The following is a 19,834-nucleotide window of genomic DNA, read 5'->3' on the forward strand; positions in this document are numbered from 1 at the left end:
TAAATATAATTTCATTAATTTTTAATATATATTTTATATTAATAACTTATTTTAATGATTAAAAGAAGAGGACGCATGCATGATTATAGGTGCCTTTGATGTGCATTACTCCATTTGTCTCTCTTTATAATAAGCAGGCAATTGCCACCGCAAAGCTTGCATTGTATCACCGACCTCACCCGCAATTCACAGAACACACAAAAGCCAGCGATGGCTACGGACTTCAGTTCAATTCCCCTAATTGGTAAAACTTTCATACCAGTTCCATAGCCATCATTCTCGATATTTTCAACCAATCATATCTTTCGATTTCATAGCTTCATTTTGTGTATGTAGATAGAAATTAAACATAAATAATTATAATAATTTCGCTGATGGTTTTAGTTCAGTGTCCGTGAATCAAGAATTTTGAAAGTTCAATTTTCATTATAACAAGTTATTAATTATGTTACAGTTGATTCAGAATTATTTACTTCATATACTTATGAATTCAGAGGATAAATTTAATTTCTTTTTGTTCTATGTAGATGTTAGTGCCCTTTTAGCCAAGTGTGATGACCCAAAAATGGGAGAGGACCCTGGTGTTCTTGAAGTTGTTAGACAGTTGGATAAGGCTTGCACTGAGGCTGGGTTCTTCTATTTGGTATTTATCTTATATTTATTTATTTTTCTTCTTTTATTCTGTAGCTTGCTTTCTTGAAATATGAGATAAATTGGTAGGGTTCTCTACATCATAACGATTTCTGTGTTAGAATTGCTTATTTTACATTGACGGTAGGTTCAGTAGTCTTTGATGTGTAGATTCCAAATTTCTCTAGAATAAAGATTTTATTAATTGATCATTAATAATATTGCTTTGGAACTGAAATGAACAAAAAGAAAAAAACGTTTAAGCAATAGATCTCATATACTAAGTTAACCTAACCAACTTGGGTTGGTCAAGTTTTTAGTTCACTCGTCTACTTAAGCAAGTGTCAGAGAGTTAGAATCCCGCCTTGTGCATGAGCAACTCATTAGCTAGCAGCAAATCCTTAAATAAAGCTTTAATTTGCGACGGATTAGTATTTGGCCTATCAGGCTAAGTGATACCGTGGAAAACCAAAAAGGTTAATAATATAATCCCACAAGGATACATTCAAGGCAACTTCTAGTGAAGCTATTGTCATTTACAAGCATCTGAGTAAATAGAGTTCATATTGAATCAATAGAGGGATTAATTATTATTTGATTTTCTCTAAAAGTTTATTTTCTTGGCAATCCAAGGCAAGATTTTGCATTCCGGTTTTCTCCCTTGTCATCTTTAATCATTATTATTTTGGTTATTGTTTTGCTTAAATTCTATGGTCCTTGATTTACAGAAAGGTCATGGTGTTTCTGATGCTCTCCTTAAAGAAGTTAAAGACATAACTCGCAGATTCTTTGAACTACCTTGTGAAGAAAAGACAAAAATCAAAATGACTCCGGCTGCAGGGTTCAGGTTAGCCTGGATGCCGAGTTCACTTTATTTAGTTGTTAGATATAAGATCAATGTATTCGCCTTTGCCTAATAGCTTCTTCACCTTCTGGAAGTTAGTTCGTAACATGATATCAGATGTTTAGAACTTCGATGATTGATTGATCTCAAGATTGATCCTAGTTGTCATTTTCCAAAAATTGCACACAGAGTTTCAGCATATGGTTGGGTTGACCTATACCTTCTGTTTCATCCGTATGGATCTTTCTTGAGGGGGCGCATCATTTTTAAAACCATCTATATGTATTTATCTAGCAGCATAAAGTTTGACATAGTTGATTTGTGACATTTTATTTATATGCATCACAGCACTTGCTATAAAAGCCTAACTTCTGATGCAGAGGTTACCAGAGGGTTGGAGAAAATATAACTAAAGGCACACCTGACATGCATGAAGCAATTGATGTAGGTATTACTAAGAATATAGGTCTATGTCAATGTTCTTTAGAGTCAATTTTGATCTTTTCTTTTCCCTAAATTAAATCTCCACTCTTTCATTTGATCATATTGTTTGAAGATAGATTCCCTCACTATACCATATCATTTTCTTTCTCTGATTGCTAAGCATAGTAGCTCTACTGATTGCTACATTTTTTCTTTGGCAGTGCTATAAGGAGGTGACAAGGGGCATGTATGGAGATCTTGGCAAAACTATGGAAGGATACAACCAGTGGTATGTGGAATCATGTTTATTTTTTATCTTTTTATTTTTAATAATGCCTGCTTCACTGCTTTAGACGAATATCATGCCCAATAGACATAATTTCATGTATGCTTTTGCTTCTAGTCGCATATATCTTATGGGAATTTCTTTGGTGAAGAATAAAGTTGGGTAAAGAGTAGAGTTGGCAGTTGGGTGAAGAGCAAAGATTTTTCCTAAATTTATAGAGAATTTGTGAGAAGAAGACCGACAGAGTACCCAGTCAGGAGGGTGGATGAGATAGAAGATGGACAGGGGGTGAAAGGCAGAAGAAGACCTAGGAAGACCATCCATGAGGTGGTCAAACGAGATCTACATGTAAATGGTCTCTCTATAGACATGATACATGATAGAGTTCAATGACGTCGTTTGATCCATGTAGCCGACCCCACCTAGTGGGACAAGGCTTCGTTGTTGTTGTTATAGAGAACTTGTGCATTGCACATGATATATATTTTGTGACTTTTTCTATTATAAAGGAAGCAATCTTCACTCTCATTGAAAGGTACAATGCACCATAGCATTATCGATATCTTATTAGTCAAGATTCGAATATTGATCAAATTAGTTTCATTCTCTTAGGATTAACTTTGCATGAATGACATTTGATACATGTCTCTCATATCCAAGCAATAGAGTATTGCACTTGGGAGTACTAGCATTTAGTATAGAAGTCCTTATGTGATAATAACAGACAGTGAAGTACCAAAATTACCCATGAAAGAAAGATCATGTCACTGACAAAATCACTTATAGAAGAACACAAACTCAAAAGCTTAAAGAAAATTATGGATGAAAGATCATGTCATCAACAAAATGGTTCTCCTTTTTGGGATAGATTTGTTAAACAAATCAAGTCTATTGGATATATTGGCCACCAGATTTTTGTTCTTTTTTGGCTAACATTATCAGTAACATCTTTTGTGATAATTTTGGTACTTCGCTCATTAAAATATCACACTTATGTCTTCTTAAGCTAATATGCATTCCAAGTTCTAACCCTTGCAATTTTTTTGTCCATCATGCAGGCCTCAAAATCCTCCAAAGTTCAAAGTTATTATGGAGGAATATATTAGTATCTGCACAGGCATGCTTTCTCATCCTTTTATTTCTATTCCCATCATTTTGTTTCCTGGGTTAGAATTTTTCATTCTTATGATGATTCTTTTGGTAAGAGCAGAGCTTGCAAGGAAAATTATGCGAGGTATCGCTTTAGCACTAGGAGGATCGCCAGACGAATTTGAAGGACAGAGAGCTGGGGATCCATTTTGGGTAATGCGGCTTATTGGTTACCCGGGCTTAACCACTACAAATGGAACTCATGAAGCTATGAAAAATGACATTGGATGGTAATGTAATTATAAAATTCTAAACTGAGGTTGCGAACTACTTGCAAGTTACTAATTTAAGTTTTTCATTTCCATTACATTATTGATGTATTTTCTGTTGATGTTTACTTTTTTGTCTTTGTTTCTTTTATTTCATGAAATCCAGTGGAGCTCATACTGATTATGGTAGGATATATATTTATATATCTTAGCCTTCAATCATGATTTATTTAGATTATCTGTTAATGAGTAATTGTCAATTGTCAATTAATGATCTTAAGATGCTGTGCCTAATAGGTTTATTGACATTGTTAAACCAGGATGAAGATATAAATGCTCTCCAGGTATTTTTGTATATAATTCCTTCTTGATTTTAGATACTGATAATCTTCATTTGTTGCATACAATTCCTGATATTACTTCTGTTTCTCACTATGAGCACTCTTTTACTGAGTTATTGAATTCAAATTTTATATGTAGTTTCTGTTTAAATGTATATGAATTTAGTTAGAGGTGATTGATTTCGTCGAAGTTTTAAGTTTCAATTTTCAACCTATGTTTACTGCTATAACCATTAATTAAATGGTTTAACTAACATGTATCCTGAAGACACATTTTAAGGTTATATATCGAGAAAGTTTTGTTATTGAAAATACAAAATATTGAAGTTTTTAATGCGTTTGTTGTGTATTTATTAAAAGAAAAATTTTTAAAACTTCTACTAATAGTAATCTTAACATGTGCCTTACTAAATCCTTAATTTAATTCTAGGTTCACTAAGGCTCTTAAATGGATTCAATTCCCTCCAAAATGAGAAAATGTGGGGTTAAGAAAACTTAAATCATGGTTGCTTTTTGTTTCCCATTGTTTATGCTATGATATTGTTGAAGGTGAGAAACCTCTCTGGTGAGTGGATATCAGCACCTCCAGTTCCTGGCACATTTGTGTGTAACATTGGTGACATGCTAAAGGTAAATTTTCACGCTTTTAATCTCTTAATCAAATCAATACTCCATGAGAATTGAGACATAGTTGAATAATATCTGATCAAGTATGGAAAAATTACGGCAGATATATTCCAATGGTTTATATGAGTCAACTTTGCATCGGGTGATAAACAACTCTCCAAAATATAGAGTCAGTGTAGTATACTTTTATGAGGTTAGCCCCTATTTTCTATACTTCGTTCATTTGAAAATATTTGTCACTTTTTAAGATGTTGGTATATTTATAACTTAAACTATAATTCAATGTATGTGTAAATATAGTATCTGGGTAATATAGGGAACAAATTTTAGTTAGCCAAAGTCAATATTAATTAAGTTTTCTTTTTCAATTCCAAAACTCATTTTTGTAGGAGCTTTAGTATTTAGAGTTTATAATTTAGGCCTTCAAGTTGAGGATTTATTGATATAGTGTCTAGACTTTTAAGATAAACAAAATAATTTTGAAAAGGTTGTTGATATTGACTAAAAAAAAGATTGGCTCCTTAGTATTACTCTTCTGAATATACCAAAAGTTAAAAGTGACCGATATTTTGAAAGAGATCTCTTTCACATGATTAATTTGCAACTGATCATAGTTTGGAATTGCTTTGTGAATAGACGAACTTTGATACTGCCGTAGAGCCTTTGGATACAATTAGAACAAGGAAAAATGGTACCAAGAAGTTTGAAAAAGCTATCTATGGAGAGCATCTAGTTAGCAAGGTCCTCACAAATTTCGTCGACGTCTAATTTTATTTCGTTGTGAATTCTTATAAGTCAGGCATCTAATTAGCTGGTTTAATTTGGACTGTACAACATCCATCTTGCTTGACTAGTTTGCAAGGAGTGACAATACTGTTTATCAGCTATGATTATGGGATCCAAATTCTCTGTATGGTGATTATATATCACGCTCACATTTTTCTATTGTTGTTGTAGGTAAGCCGTGTATGTATCAATATCTTCATCAACAAAATGTAAATTTATATTTCAATTAAGAGTTTGCAAATTGGAGTACAAAAATTGATTTTCATCCGGAGTTAATATTAACATTCCTATAAAAAATAGCATTCATAAATTTATAATTACGAAATACCAAACGAAAGTATTAAGTTTAAAATAATAGCATAAAATTGTCCTAAGAAAAAAAAGTGTGTGTATATATATATAATCCTAACGTTGCATTTCTAAACAAAATTAATAGGAAAAATTGTATTGTAGTTATCTGCAAACTAGTATTTTAAACGTATTGTATATTGTCTAATTATTTTTTCATAAACACCGGTACATCGTTGGGTTGTGTTTAAAACTTTGAATATAAATTAGGTACACTATGATACAAAACGTAATAATAAGAATAACAACATTATTATTGTTGTTGTTGTTGTTAAAATCTTAGAAAATCCTAGAAATATTATTATAACGAGAAAAACACTTATGGTTTGTAGAAAAATCCTAAAAAAGTCTTTAAAAGGTTGAATTTTTTCTATTTTACAATGGATGAGATGTTTGAGAAATTAATAAGACCAAATAATATTTCAAATACAAGTTTGCGAGTACTTATACTACTTTTTCTATTAGTTCTGTCTGGAAATCCAACATTAGGGTTATAAATAATATGTGTAATTAATTTTGGTTTAAGAAATTTATTTAGGTAAAAAAAACTATTAATATTGTCTCGAATTATGAAAATATCAAACAAAAACCCAAAGTGTCGGATGTCTTCTAATGAGATAAAGTATCTCCATTTTTGGCGTGTTTATTTCTTACAACTGGTCCTAGATTAACATTCCTTTGTGGGCAAACGAACTTTGATACTGTCGTTGAACCTTTAAATTCAAGTAAAACAAGAACAAATGGTACCAAGAAGTTTAGGAAAGTTGTCTTTGGAGATCATCTAGTTAGCAAAGGTTCTCACGAATTTTGTTGACTAATTTTAGTTTGTTTAATACATTGTTATCTAATACATGTAGCCCTTGATCATTGAGCATTAGTATGATCTCCATTTTCTTCACACTAAAATTTGCATTATATATAACACGTAAAATCGCATAATCAATCGTGGGATCATTATTTAAAGATAGATACACATATATAGGCAAGGACAAGATCAGTCAACAGATTGAGTAAATTATCATTTTTCATCAAAAATAAATTGGATGCTGACAAATGACAATCCACAAAACTAACCACAACAAAAAACGAAGGTTATAAAAGATGAACTCATTTACAGATTATCTATCCACCTTGTTCGATGCTGTCCTCAGCATGGCACTCTCATACTTCCATTCCTTCCCTCCCTTTTCCACTCCCTATATGTCCTCCTCCCTCCTCCCTCCTCCCTTTCCCTCTTCAACCAATTCCCCTCCTCCTTCTGCCATCCACCATGCCTCTACTTGATCTGCCATTTCTGTGGATGTTGCCACCATCCTCATGGACGTTGCAGTCCAGATTGACTTCGATAAACAGCAGTTCAGCCTGCTCTTTTGATTGCTTTTTCTTCTTGTTTTTGTTTTAAAAGTAACTGTTTGTGTAATTAATAAAAAAAGAGTACAGAGTTTGACTTTTTAACAGAACCAGCAAAAGGTTAATGATTGAATATTTTTGTCAAAATGGTGATTTAATCTCAGTAGATTGGTACCTAGGCAATACCAGTGGCAATTAGCACTATCTGAATTTTAACACGTATACAACAATGTATTTTAGGCGTTCGCCACAAGAATGAAATCAAAATACAATATGGTAGGGATCTAAAAATTTGAACTATTCTCACTTGTAATCAACTATAAAAATTGTATCTAAATAATGTGGAGTCATCGTTTTGCTTGGCGACACCAACTCCACCTAAAATGTTTGATGTTTCATATTAAATTTGAACAGCAATCGTTGGTGCCCTGCTCTGTTCATCCGTTAAATCTGGACAAGTTTCCAACGGAGTGTCTTTGAGATATAGTGGAATTCTTGTACCTGTTCCTCTAAGCCGATCAACCATATCATAAAGAAACTCGAATGTCAATTTAGATTGTTTGTTTAGTTCTTCCCTAATATGAGGTTGAAGGCTGAACCAGTCTCCCAGCAATTTATGAACATGCGAGCGAATCATTCTCCATGGCACGGGGTATTTTTCGCAGAGCTTCAAATATTCCACCAGCAGATCTGCCTGGTCTAGATTTCCATCTACACCGACTCCTTCGCTTTTGGACACCCATTCAGCAGTTTGAAATCCAGCAAAGAGGGCCGGATTCTCAAGCAGTGTCTCGGCAGAAAGAACCCCTTCAACTCCTGTCTCCTCCAAGCATTCTTTCACGTCGTTCATGTGCCTTATGTTGCCATTTGCAAGGACTGGAATTCTGACCGCATCTTTCACGGCCCTGATGGCTTTCCAATCAGCTCGAAACTTCTTCCCATCTTTCTCATCCCTTGTCCTGCCATGGACAGCCAAAAGCGAACAACCAGCCTCTTCGAGCATCCTAGCATACTTCAGTGTGTCGTCCAATTTCGGGAAGAGTCTAATCTTGCATGAAACAGGAACTTTAAGGTTGAGAGACAATTTTTCCACTAGAGATTTTACAAGAGGAAGATTATCCATTAAGAAGGCTCCATAATATCCTCGCCTTGCAATGCGCTGAGGACACCTGCATAATCATAAAGAATATCAAACTCTAAATCCTATTGATAAAGTTCCTTATTATTTACTGAAAAAAAAAAAGCATTAAAGGCTTTGTATGCTGATATGCCAAATTCCTCTTTATTATTATTAATTTTTTTTTTGTGGATGCATTGGATATAACCAAGGGGTGGGATTGGACGGCAGCGTGGTTATAAGGGTGTGTGTGGAATTTCATTTTAAAGGAATAGAATGACCACCAACGGAAGCAATACCGCTACAGGCCATCACAAATATGAAAATGCTTACTCCTAGACCCATGTTGAGGAGGGTCACAGTCTCCAGCATGATGCCTTTATAGTTCAAACCCTAGATCTTCAGTTTAAGATATTAACAACAATGAGCATTGAACCTAAGACCTCATGCATACTTAGCCGAACCCATAACCACCTATGAAGCACGGATACCAATATGGATACTCAACACAACATAGGACATGTCTATGTTTTCAAGATTTAAATGGTAGTTAGGCATTTACAAATGTTAAACCATCAATGCTTACTACTATAAATATTGGCATCCTTTAACACTATTGACACCAGATCCAATTTGTCTTTGAACTATTGCTAAATTAAGGAGAAAAAAAATGTTCAAATATGAAAGCACGTCAAAAATGTGTCAAGTGTGTCTACAAGTATCATTGACACGTGTGAGACACTCGACCACCAAGAGCATCATCAACCACTACTTTCCATCCTTATACGAACACTTGGATAGACTCTAAGCCCCGAACATTTGTAAACAATAAACACCACCAGTTAGCCTTTAAATGTCGAAATTACCAACTGCAAAAATTCTTATTAGATGAGTCCATTTTAAATGTTAAAACTAAAAATTGTAATAAAGCATTGATATCTTAAACATAGGCCACGCACTCACTCCCATTTCTCTCTTATATATCAAAATTAAACCCTAAACTCAAACCAAAATAGAAATTGTATCTGAACCAGGTTGTCAACAAAACATTGAATATAATTACCCGAGATTAATATCAACATAATCACAATAAGGCTCCACCCTGCGTGCAGCTTCTAATAATACATCAGGATCATTGGCACAAAATTGGACAAACAATGGTCGATCCTCCTGCAATTACACCCAAAACTAAAGCAAAGTAAATTAACAATGCACAACTGCAACATTGGAATCTAGGATTTTAAATTTACTGTTATTTTTACCTTGCAAGTGGTGAATTCTTCCTTTCTGTACTTCTCAGTCTCATTGAAGATTCGCGAGTGCAACATGGGCGTGTAGGCTGCAGACGCACCATACTTACGGCACAACAATCGAAATGGAAGCTCTGAGTTGTCCACCATGGGTGCCACTATGAATCTGGGCCGGCCCAACTTGGCCCAATAGGTCCAGGCATACTCTACCCGAGATTCTCCAGTTAGGGCCCGACCTGGATAATCCATGCATGACAGCAGTGAGTCATTCTGTTCTACTTCCTGTTGGTAGGAGCAAAGGTTGTTGTCAGGTTCCTCTGGTCGGTTCGAATCATTGGTTTGTTGGGCCATGAGGTGATAGGAGAGTGTAGTAGAATGAGGTTTGCGATGGATGTTGTGAAGAGAGAGGAGGAAGAAGGGGTTGGGTTTCATGAGCAAATGAGGGGTTTGGCAAAGAAACCCAAAGCTGCCATTTAAGTTCGTAAATTGTGGTTAGAGGTTTGTGGAGTGGGGTTAGTTCTTCTCCTCCAACTTCTTCATGGTCCCAAACCTCTTCTTTCCGTCACAAAGTCCCTAACATTACAAAATAAGAATGGTCCTTTTGTTAGGTGGCATTAAATTGACATCTTACAAAATAGCCCTAATGTGTTTTATTAAAAACATTATCCTTGAATAAAGTTATCAGAAGACTTCCTTTGCATCATTTGATCATTTCAAGATATCAAGTTGAACATTTTAAAATTTAAGAAAATAAATTGCATATGATGCAAATGTAGGGGGTAAATCTTTTAATTTTCATAAAAATAAAATATTTATATCTAAACCATGTATCCATAGTGATTGACAACAAATGGCTTGAAAAGAAGAGTTGAAAATGTGTCATGCACAAAAAGGAATTTGAGCAGGTGCATTGCAGTGTTTCTCCATCTCCCATTTTTGGCAAGGTATGTAAAATTTTCTTAACGAAAACTGAGATCGGTACCAGGTTGTAATGGACAGCCCAGTGCAAAGAATCCCGAATTAAGCTGGATTTAGGGAATGGCTTCACCCAAGGGTCTAATGAAAAAAAAAAAAAATTGGTGCGGATTTTAGATTTTTTTTTTAACAAGCTAAATTGTGGAAGACAAACATATGGAATACTATGCCGTGAACTCTTTACCAGTAGGCTGAGATAAAGCAACTCCAGGATTTTGTAATCTATTTCCAAGCAAACATGCATAGGTAGAAAATTCATTTCATACCTCTATCATTGCCTACTTATGATACAACAAGAAAAAATGGAGAACTCACTCCAAAAAAAAAGAGAGACAATGTAGTCAATGTACTTGTGTCTTCTGAAACCGAGAGAACATATTTTTTTGGTGTACTGAGAGAACCATATTATAGCAAATAGAACTTTTGAATACTAAAAAGCTCAAATTATAAATCTTATCCTGAGAAGTTATTAGAACATCATCCCTACCAGAGATTAATGCTTTAGTTTTCTACATCCATAAAATATACAAAAAAAAACCCTGAAAATTCAATTTCGCTGTATTTATTTTCTATTCTTAAACTAAAGCATAGGTATTCTTCAAAATTTTAACACTTACTCAAGTTGGTTGTGAGGTGCAAAACATGTCACTGTTGTTCTTGTTGCATCAGAATACTGGAAAAAATAAAAAGATAAAAAAAACATGCATATTAGTATTCAAGAAAAAGTGAAAACTAAAACCCCATTAGCAAAGAAATCGATCCATTACTTGAGCATCAGGATACACAATAAAGGATAAGATACAATGAAATTTTCAATTGTAAGCATCAAATTTTAAAGAATGCTTCAGAATGCAAATAAACAACATAATGGATGTTGATTAATATGGTTGCCTAAAAGTCAAGAATGCATACTTGTGCATGGTCACAAATAAACAGATACAGCTGATGCAACTCCACAATCTTTAATCCGATGTGACCAGCATAGACTCAAACAAAAAGAACTCAAACGGAAAATGATATACATATCACAGAAGTTGAAATACATGAACTTGAGTATAGCGAAGACAAGATCACAATAACTTAAAGTGGTATACATATTACAGCGGAATTCGTTCTTTTCTTAACATGCCAAACACATGGACATGGCCTTATTACTTTTCAAGAAGTGTCTCTTTTAATTTAAACATGTGACAATAATCGAAAGTGAATAAAAATAAATAACAAAGGCAGTTCTCATTTAAAATAAAAGGATTATAATCGCTCTTAGTTTCAATGCTTAGTCAGAGTCAACTTCTAGGTCACATTTCCCCAGAACATTAGCACTAGCATATTAAAGATGATAATAAATTTACTCCTTTGTCATGTCAAATAAGTAAGATATACAATAAAAAACACTTGGGAAATCCGAAAATGGACTCGTGTAATTTAATCAACGGGCTTCAATAGCAATAGATTCAAATTACAGAAACTCAACAACATAGCAACTGATTCAACAACACAGCAGCAGCAGCAACAAAAATACACTACATTATAAAAACAACTGAGGCAATAACAATTCAACTAACAACTCAACAACACAGCAAACAGCAACAGCAACAAGAAAACAAGTCGAAGACAGCAAATTACAAGTTAACAGTTCCAGAAAAAAAATAAAGCAAAGAAACCGAACCAGAGAACAAGATAAGAGGACAGAGGAGCTACCGGAACTGAGGTAGAGACGGAGAGAAGACAGCCGACGCAGCGGACACGACGGCGTGATGGGAGATGCAAGGGAGACGGCGGAACGAAGGGAGGCGTGGGCAGAGTGAAAAGCAGCGGATGAGTGGATCAGAGAAACAGAGAAGAGAAGCCCTTTGCGAGGGAGTACGGAGAATGGGTTGGGGACGGGGGCCTGGGACTTGGCGTTAGAGACTTAGAGGATTCGACACTTCGACTTAGGGTTCGGTGCTTTTTTTTTTTTTTTCAATTACTATTTTTATGCAGCTGAGCCCGAATTAAAATTCAAAATGACTCTGAAATTTGAGGTCAGCTTTAAATTAGTCTCCAAATTTCAATTAACTCAGATTAATCGTCTAAATTTAAAAAATTAATTCACATCTAAGGGTGAACGAGAATTGAATTAAATTAGATATAGTCAAAATTTTGATCAGATTTAATATATCTATAAAATATAAAAATATTTTTAAAGGTTTATTTTTATTAAAAAAAATAATAAAATTTTTTTTTCTATTTTTAATTTACTCTTAAAATTATAGTTATTAGAATCAGATTGGACCTATCAGTTCGACTGAAAAATCGATAAATCGGTGGTCTGACAGGTTCGATTTTTACTTAGGGCCAGACTTGCAGTTGATTCGGTCAACGGTGGTCAAATTCATTGAAAATCGATCAATTCGTACTTAGGACTGCTGTTGATCCGCACGGATCCACCATACACCCACGTGCCGCCGCACCATCGAAGGATCTCCACATATCCACTTCAAGCCTTTAACACTAGCAAAAATTAACATACTTTTCTGTTACTGTTGAAGTCTTCAACGACCTTCAAGCCTCCACATATTCTGATAACTATGTTTAAAATAATATTAGACATACTTTTTTTAAATAATAAAATTAAAATAATGCAACATATATAATAATTAGTTGAAATAAAACATAAAAATAATATTTACTTATTTATTTATTTATTTTTGTAGATTCGCAAATATGCGAATACCTACATAAAATCTAAAATCCGCAATATGATTCTATTAGTGTGTGGATCGAATCTATATCCATAATTTTTCAAATCAGATTTGGATAAACACTGCGAATATGCAGGCCGAATCCAATCTCTGAACACCCCTATTCATATTAGTCATTTTGTTTATCTCCATTATTATAGTGCTTAATTAGAATTGAGATTGTTCAATTCATCTGACTAAAAAAATATTATTTATATAAAATTAAGAGTAAATTACATTATATATATTGGCTAAAAAATTTTAATATGCAAATAATATTACACATGTGCACTAAGATGGGACTGTGAGGTGTTATTCTCGGATGTGATGGGTCTTCTATTTCTCGCATTATATGAAAAGGGTTTAAATTTTTTTAAAAAAATTATTTCTTTCACATCTCACACTATGCGAGAAAGTTATGGAGAAAAGGGCTTGTCAGCCCATCTCGCACTATGCGAGAATTTTTTAATAATAAATTAATTCGTTCACAACGAGAAATATTTTGATATGATATTTTCGTCAGTTCGTTAAGTGTGAAAAGATTACTTTATCATATGAAATATTAATATTTTAATATTATGTTCAAAAAAATTAATTATTTTATTAAATTAACAATTAAAAAAATTAATATCTACTCTCCTCTATAAAAGAATTAACTGGATTTGTAAATGAGTTCACTTTTATTCTTCTCTTCATATTCAGACTCACTTTTCACTCTTCTCTTAACAAAATTTTCATTTCTACCCCTTTCTTCAAAATGTTTGCAGTGTGACATTCCTTTTAGTTTTTGTTGTAAGAGTAATGAAAACTAATGTGAGTTTACTGGTATATTTTGATGGTGAAGTTATACCATATACAACTGAGGGTATAAAATTTATTTGTAAAAATCCAATTTCTTTTACTATTTCTCGCATGTTGTCATGTGAAGAGTGGAAAAATAGATTATGCCAACACATACATAGAAATATTTCAAAAAGAATTAGTAATATTTTATACAGGCAACCGGTGTTATTTTTCAGTGGTGTGATACGATTTGAATCGATGAATGTGATTGATGAAGCCATTATGCTAGAAATGTTAATGGTTTATAGACAAAATGAAGCTCATGTGCCGATCCTAGAGTTGTATGTTGAGTTCGAATAATTGGGTAATACTCACGAAGCAGATGAATCGTTGCTAAGTGAAGGAGACAACATAGACCGGGAAGAAAACAACAGTAATTGAAGAAGAGTTCTTAGCCAACAATGACATATTGAGAGGAAGTAACGAGGGAACGAGAGTCGTCCTGAAAAGAAAGTTCATGGTTCAATAAACACGATCGCAAGCCGATATTCATTCGATGTGCATCTTTCATGCATACTCTGGACCTAGATGCTATGCATGCACCAGAATTTACTGAGTTTGCAAATCCAAGTATATTGCTTTATCATTTTGTAAATAATGTTAGTAAAATTTTAATTTTGTTTTTAAAGAATGTTGATTATTTCAAGATTTTGCATGTTGTTACAGTAGTCGATATTAAGATTCTTTTGCACCGAAAAAAAAAACAAATAAGCTTCATTATTTTGTTTGATATTGTAACTGCATGATATGAGATATAGTTTTATAGAACTTTAAAATTGTTCTTCCTTATTTGTAGGTGTTTTCTTTGTGCAAGATAGTGAATTTGCTACTGGAATGGAATTTGGTTCTCGGGAGGTTGTGGTCATGGCAATTAGGAGTTATACTTTCGCAACCTTTATTTTTCTATTTAATTGCCTCACTACCTCATAATGAATATTTCAATAATATTCATAGATTGAGAATTTTGAGCAAAATATATAATTAACAATACCGAGAGAAGTCGTCAATAAAAATGATAAAATACTTTTTGCCACCCCAAGATGGATTATCAAAAGGACCACAAATATCAGTTTGTATCAACTCAAATAGTTGACTGCTTCTTGTGGCTAGATTCTTTAAAATGATTTTGGTTTGTTTTCCTTTAATGCAGTCCACACACACATCCCAATCAGAAAAATCCAATTTACGTCAAATCTCATTTTTTATTAACCTCAACATTGTTTCTTTAGATACATGGCCCAATCTTTTATGCCACAAGAAAGCAGAAATTTCAATAAGTGCATCACATTTACTACTATTATTGTGCTCAAGATTAAATATGGATTTAGCAAAGGTAACATCAAGATTAAAATGATATAAACCATCTACTAAAGTACCAGAACCATAATAGTAAGCAAGTTTATACAATAAAAAAGTACCATGTCCAATCTTAAAGTTAAAACCTACGTTGTCTAAATTCAAAATAGAAACTAAATTCACAACACATTCAGGAACATAAAGACACTTTTTTAGATCAAAACAACAATCACTCTCCAGGATTAATCTGTTCTCCATATATAAGAACCTTTCAATTTCTTATGGGTTGGATTGAAAGGAATACCTGCATGATATGTGACACAAGAGTAGTGCACCAGAATCTAACGACTATGTATTATTAGACACTTCAACAAGATTTGATTCGAAACTTACTGAAACATAATAAATACCTTTCTTTTCAAACTATTTCTTTCTTTTTGAACAATCTTTTTTACACGTGTCTAGTTTTGTTAAAGAAAAAATATCGAGCGCCTTCTTCTCTTGGACATTGCCGTCACGAACCTTTAATGAAGCATTGTCTTTCTTATCCTTTTTACCCGGCATATCCTTACTCCTATTAGATTCAGCTTGAATTGTGAGATGGAGAGATTGATCTTTCATTTTCTTTTATCCCCCTCTTGAATCAGCATGGCTTTAATTTTTTAAAAATTTGATTTCTCTTTAAGAGTATTATAATTCACTTGAAATTTGCCAAATTCAGGAGGGAGCGAGTTTATGATAAAGTAAACCAAAAAAGACCCACTCACATCTATTCCCGTGGATTTCAATTTTGCTGTCAGATTAGGCATTCCAGTCACAAGATCATGAATGGGTTGTGACCAATCAAATTTTTTAGTTGTTAGTTCTATCATATGGTTGCTGATAATGAACTTATCAGTTATGTCTAATTGAGAATATTTTTTAACTTTAGCCATGAAATTCTTGGCATTATCTATCTTAGGAATAAATGGCTTAACATTTTTAGCTATTCATGTCATTCTCATCAAGTTCAAATTCAACTTATTTGACCATTCTCAAGCCTCATAAAGAGATTTGTGCTCTTTATAACTAGCCAAAGCAATCTCAATAAGTTTTTTTATATATAACTAATGCGAGGTAACACCCAATTGAAATTGAATTTTCTCAAACTAATCAACATGATTAGGTCCATTAAACTTGATAATTTCATTGCCTGAGCTAAATAAATTCATGAAAGTTGTAAATATAATGTAAATTCGTGAATTAACGATTTGAATGATCAAATAATATATCATTTAGATTTAGATAAAATATTTAAAATATATCAATATTCTCTTTTGGGTGATACATTAACATACAATAACATAATAATGCTAATTAATTTAATTTAATTTTCTTATTATACATGAGGTGGCAAACGAGATCTACATGTAAACGGTCTCTCTGTAGACATAATACATGATATAGCTCAATGACGTATTTGATCCATGTAGCCAACCCCACCTAGTGGGACAAGGCTTCATTGTCATTACTATATATACAGTGATTGAAAATATTAAATATCTTTGGATATTTAAATATTTTTAATACTGTACATACAAACCAACAATCATGCCAATTTGATGTAAGAACAACTAATCAACTTTTGAATATGATCCTTAAATATTTTATAGCAATAAACACAAAATATATTTTTACATTATCAGATTTAACCACTTTGGTGGTCAACAAATTCACTTCAGATACAAAAAAAAAAGAATTGCACTACTAGAACATTCAGACAATATTTATTTGATTTATTTTAAACATTAATTTATGAATAATCATACATTTCATAATCTTACTTTAACACCACATGTTAGTTTTTGTTTCTACCATTAATTCAGAAACTATTTCTAACAGTAATAAAAGATCTTGAAATTTATGATTATTACGTCCTAAGAGCATAACTCAAAATATACTCGGATTTATGTCCGAGTTTTTAAATGTTGTTGTTGGCTTATGGTTGTTCTTTGATGTTAAAGCCTAATTCTTATTCAAGGACCTATAGGTTATGGACACACCATGCTTCCACTACTTCTAGTGACCTGCACACCACGCTTTAACCAATTAAGCTATTTTGCAATTTTCTAATAAATTTTTAGTCTTGGATTTTTTTCTTTTTTTTCTACTTTTTCGCTTCTTCATTGATGGCACAGAGAAAATAACTATTGTTAAGCACAAACGTTTTTCTTCTCTTATCACGTATTCTTTTTTTGAAAAAATGTAACCTCTATTTTTTTGTTATTGTTAGAAACAAGAGACTGAGAGAATAATCTGAAAAGTGTATTATTCAGTTGTGTCCAAGGTACAGTGTACAAGAGGTATTTATAGGTGCTAAATGAATCAGAGTAATAAAGGCATAGAATCCTATAATTAATATACAGATATACTGCATAAATACAAACGATACTAATTGATCCTAATTGATGCTAATTGATTCTCTAACATCCCCCCTCAAACTCAAGTGGGAGCTAAGGATACCAACTTGAGTTTGGATAACAAAGTCCGGAAACGAGTCGGGTGATGAGCTTTCGTGAAAATATCAGCAGTCTGATCTAGTGTTCCAACAGCAATGAGACAAATAGCTCAAGGTCCAATATTGAAATAATTTCAGAGGTTTTCCTTGACTTTGTCCGTGTCAACAAAAAATTCGAAATGCCTCGACTTTTTTAGAATAGGTCCGAGTCAAATCGAAAGAATTCGTGGGGAGGGGTCATTTCAGTTCATTTTTCGATCTATAACAAATAGCTTCAAGAGATGATAGAATTAAGAATACCCACTAAAAAAACTAATACAGTGTCCGGTAACCATGTATGGAAGGGTATAATCGGCAATTTTACAGCAAAAGTAAAAAGAAATCCCATATAAAATATTATTTCGAGCACCCCAGGATACGATTGATTAGTTAATGTTTTCTTGATACTTTCAATTTTTTTTAGTAGTTCGATAGAGAGTCCATTAAACTTAAGTTGATCTAGGCCATAAGCAGACCTACGTCAGGATAAGGGCTATAGCTTGTTTCCAATATTCAGCGGCTTGATCAAACCAAGCCTCAGCTCTCCTTTTCCAAAGAGTTTTTCGGATTTTTTTTTTGGATCTCGAGGTGCGTTTCTTTGGAACTGCCATGCAACTGATATATTGCTTAGTCTAGCGTTTATGGAAGCGTTAACAATTTATGGGCTGGTTGTAGCATTAGATCAATAAGGATACATTGCCGAACAAAGTGACAATCAAGTTCAATGTGTTTGGTGCGTTCATGAAAGACATCATTATGGGCGATCTGAATAGCACTGCGGTTATCACAAAAAACATCAGTAGGGGACGACTGAGGAGCTCCCAAATCTTCGAGAAGCCAACGAACCGAGACAACTTCAGCAGTGGTGTCAGCGAGGACACGGTACTTACTAGGAAAAGATAGGAAAGATGCTCACGCATCAACCTCCAACTAACTGTCAACAGAGAGTCGGATTATCCAAAATAGTGTAATCCATAGGGGTAAATTGAACATTAGGCTCAAGAGGAGTAAACTCAATGCGACTATTTGTAATCCCAGCGCGAGCAAGAAGATCTGAAGCATACTTAGCCAGAGAGAGATAGATGCCATCATTTGTGGAGATGACCTCGAGACCAAGAAAATAGCTGAGAGAACCAAGATCTTTCATCTCAAAGGTATGAAGTGAGGCCTTGAGAGCAGAGATGCCATCAACATCATCCCCAGTGATTATCATGTCATCAACATACAAAAGTAGAAGAACAACTCCACGTTCACTTTTACGAATGAAGAGCGCATTCTCATGAGGGCTAGAAGTAAAACCAAGACTGCATATGGTAGTGCTAAACTTGTCAAACCATTCACGAGGAGCTTGCTTAAGTCCATAAAGTGCCTTGCGAAGGAGACAAACCTTATCAGAAGGACAAGGATATCCCAGAGGTGGTTTCATATAGACTGTCTTCTTCAAATCCCCATTAAGAAATGCATTCTTCACATCCATCTGACTGAGAGACCATTTTTTAACCGCGGCAATGGCAAGAAGAGCTCAAACAGACGTAAGGCGAGCGACAGGGGCAAAAGTCTCTTCATAATCAATATCATACTCTTGCGTACAACCTTGAGCAACCAAGCGGGCCTTATAATGGTCAATAGAGCCATCAGAGCGAGTTTTGATCTTGTATACCCATCTACTGCCCACAACTTCCTGATCAGAAAGAGGATCAACCAAATCCCAAGTGTGTGCTTTTTCAAGTGCCTGTAATTCTTCTTGCATTGCTTGTTGCCAATTTGGGTTTGAGGAGGCTTCTCTGAATGTCTTAGGTTCATGTTGATGAAGAAGAGTAGAAAAGCAATGATAATCAAGAAGATGAGGAGGTGGATTCCTTACCCTAGAAGAACGAGCGGGAGGAGGAGGCATGACGGTAGGAGCAGGATTATCGTCCGGTCTGGAATCATCAGGAGATGGAGAAGGCGGAGGAACAGGAGGCTGTGGAGGGTCACTCGAGAGAGAACCTGTAGAATCATCACTAGGAAAAAGATCAACATTGGGGTTAGTAAACAAAGGTGACTGAGTAGTAGGAATGGACTCAAAGGATGAGAATCGAGAAAACATGTGGTGCTCCCA

At 34.0% G+C, this 19,834-nt stretch overlaps 2 protein-coding genes across 3 annotated transcripts; one reads left to right on the forward strand and one right to left on the reverse strand.

Moving 5' to 3' along the window:
• Positions 1-95: 95 nt before the first annotated feature.
• LOC107479605 (probable 2-oxoglutarate-dependent dioxygenase At3g50210) lies at positions 96-5,560 on the forward strand. 2 transcript variants are annotated; one of them, XM_016099734.3, is made up of 12 exons: positions 96-244; positions 528-643; positions 1,359-1,477; positions 1,855-1,918; positions 2,119-2,186; positions 3,242-3,300; positions 3,394-3,562; positions 3,708-3,727; positions 3,839-3,885; positions 4,432-4,512; positions 4,613-4,702; positions 5,146-5,560. In XM_016099734.3, exons 1-12 carry the CDS (start codon positions 211-213, stop codon positions 5,275-5,277), a joined length of 999 nt encoding a protein of 332 aa, XP_015955220.1. In that variant the 5' UTR covers positions 96-210; the 3' UTR covers positions 5,278-5,560. The 2 variants fall into 2 exon arrangements, with proteins under 2 accessions (XP_015955220.1, XP_020993920.1); XM_021138261.2 differs by having other exon boundaries at positions 3,242-3,562.
• A 1,601-nt stretch (positions 5,561-7,161) lies between these two features.
• LOC107479589 (uncharacterized) lies at positions 7,162-12,285 on the reverse strand. Its single transcript, XM_016099719.3, has 5 exons — positions 12,037-12,285; positions 10,953-11,008; positions 9,373-9,933; positions 9,174-9,280; positions 7,162-8,162 (listed from the first exon to the last, which is right to left on the reverse strand). Exons 3-5 carry the CDS (start codon positions 9,790-9,792, stop codon positions 7,394-7,396), a joined length of 1,296 nt encoding a protein of 431 aa, XP_015955205.1. The 5' UTR covers positions 9,793-9,933; positions 10,953-11,008; positions 12,037-12,285; the 3' UTR covers positions 7,162-7,393.
• Positions 12,286-19,834: the final 7,549 nt, after the last annotated feature.

The sequence above is a fragment of the Arachis duranensis genome, chromosome 1 (assembly GCF_000817695.3).
Source record: "Arachis duranensis cultivar V14167 chromosome 1, aradu.V14167.gnm2.J7QH, whole genome shotgun sequence".
NCBI lineage: Eukaryota > Viridiplantae > Streptophyta > Magnoliopsida > Fabales > Fabaceae > Arachis > Arachis duranensis.

What these genes read in the sequence shown, in the direction of transcription:
- LOC107479589 (XM_016099719.3), bottom strand. Translation starts at nt 9,792, where the DNA reads ATGAAACCCAACCCCTTCTTCCTCCTCTCTCTTCACAACATCCATCGC. An exon ending in AAGAATTCACCACTTGCAAG is followed by an intron (nt 9,281 to 9,372) that starts GTAAAAATAACA and finishes GTGTAATTGCAG; the next exon opens with GAGGATCGACCATTGTTTGT. An exon ending in TATGTTGATATTAATCTCGG is followed by an intron (nt 8,163 to 9,173) that starts GTAATTATATTC and finishes ATGATTATGCAG; the next exon opens with GTGTCCTCAGCGCATTGCAA.
- LOC107479605 (XM_021138261.2), top strand. Translation starts at nt 211, where the DNA reads ATGGCTACGGACTTCAGTTCAATTCCCCTAATTG. An exon ending in AGGCTGGGTTCTTCTATTTG is followed by an intron (nt 644 to 1,358) that starts GTATTTATCTTA and finishes CTTGATTTACAG; the next exon opens with AAAGGTCATGGTGTTTCTGA. An exon ending in GTGTAGTATACTTTTATGAG is followed by an intron (nt 4,703 to 5,145) that starts GTTAGCCCCTAT and finishes CTTTGTGAATAG; the next exon opens with ACGAACTTTGATACTGCCGT.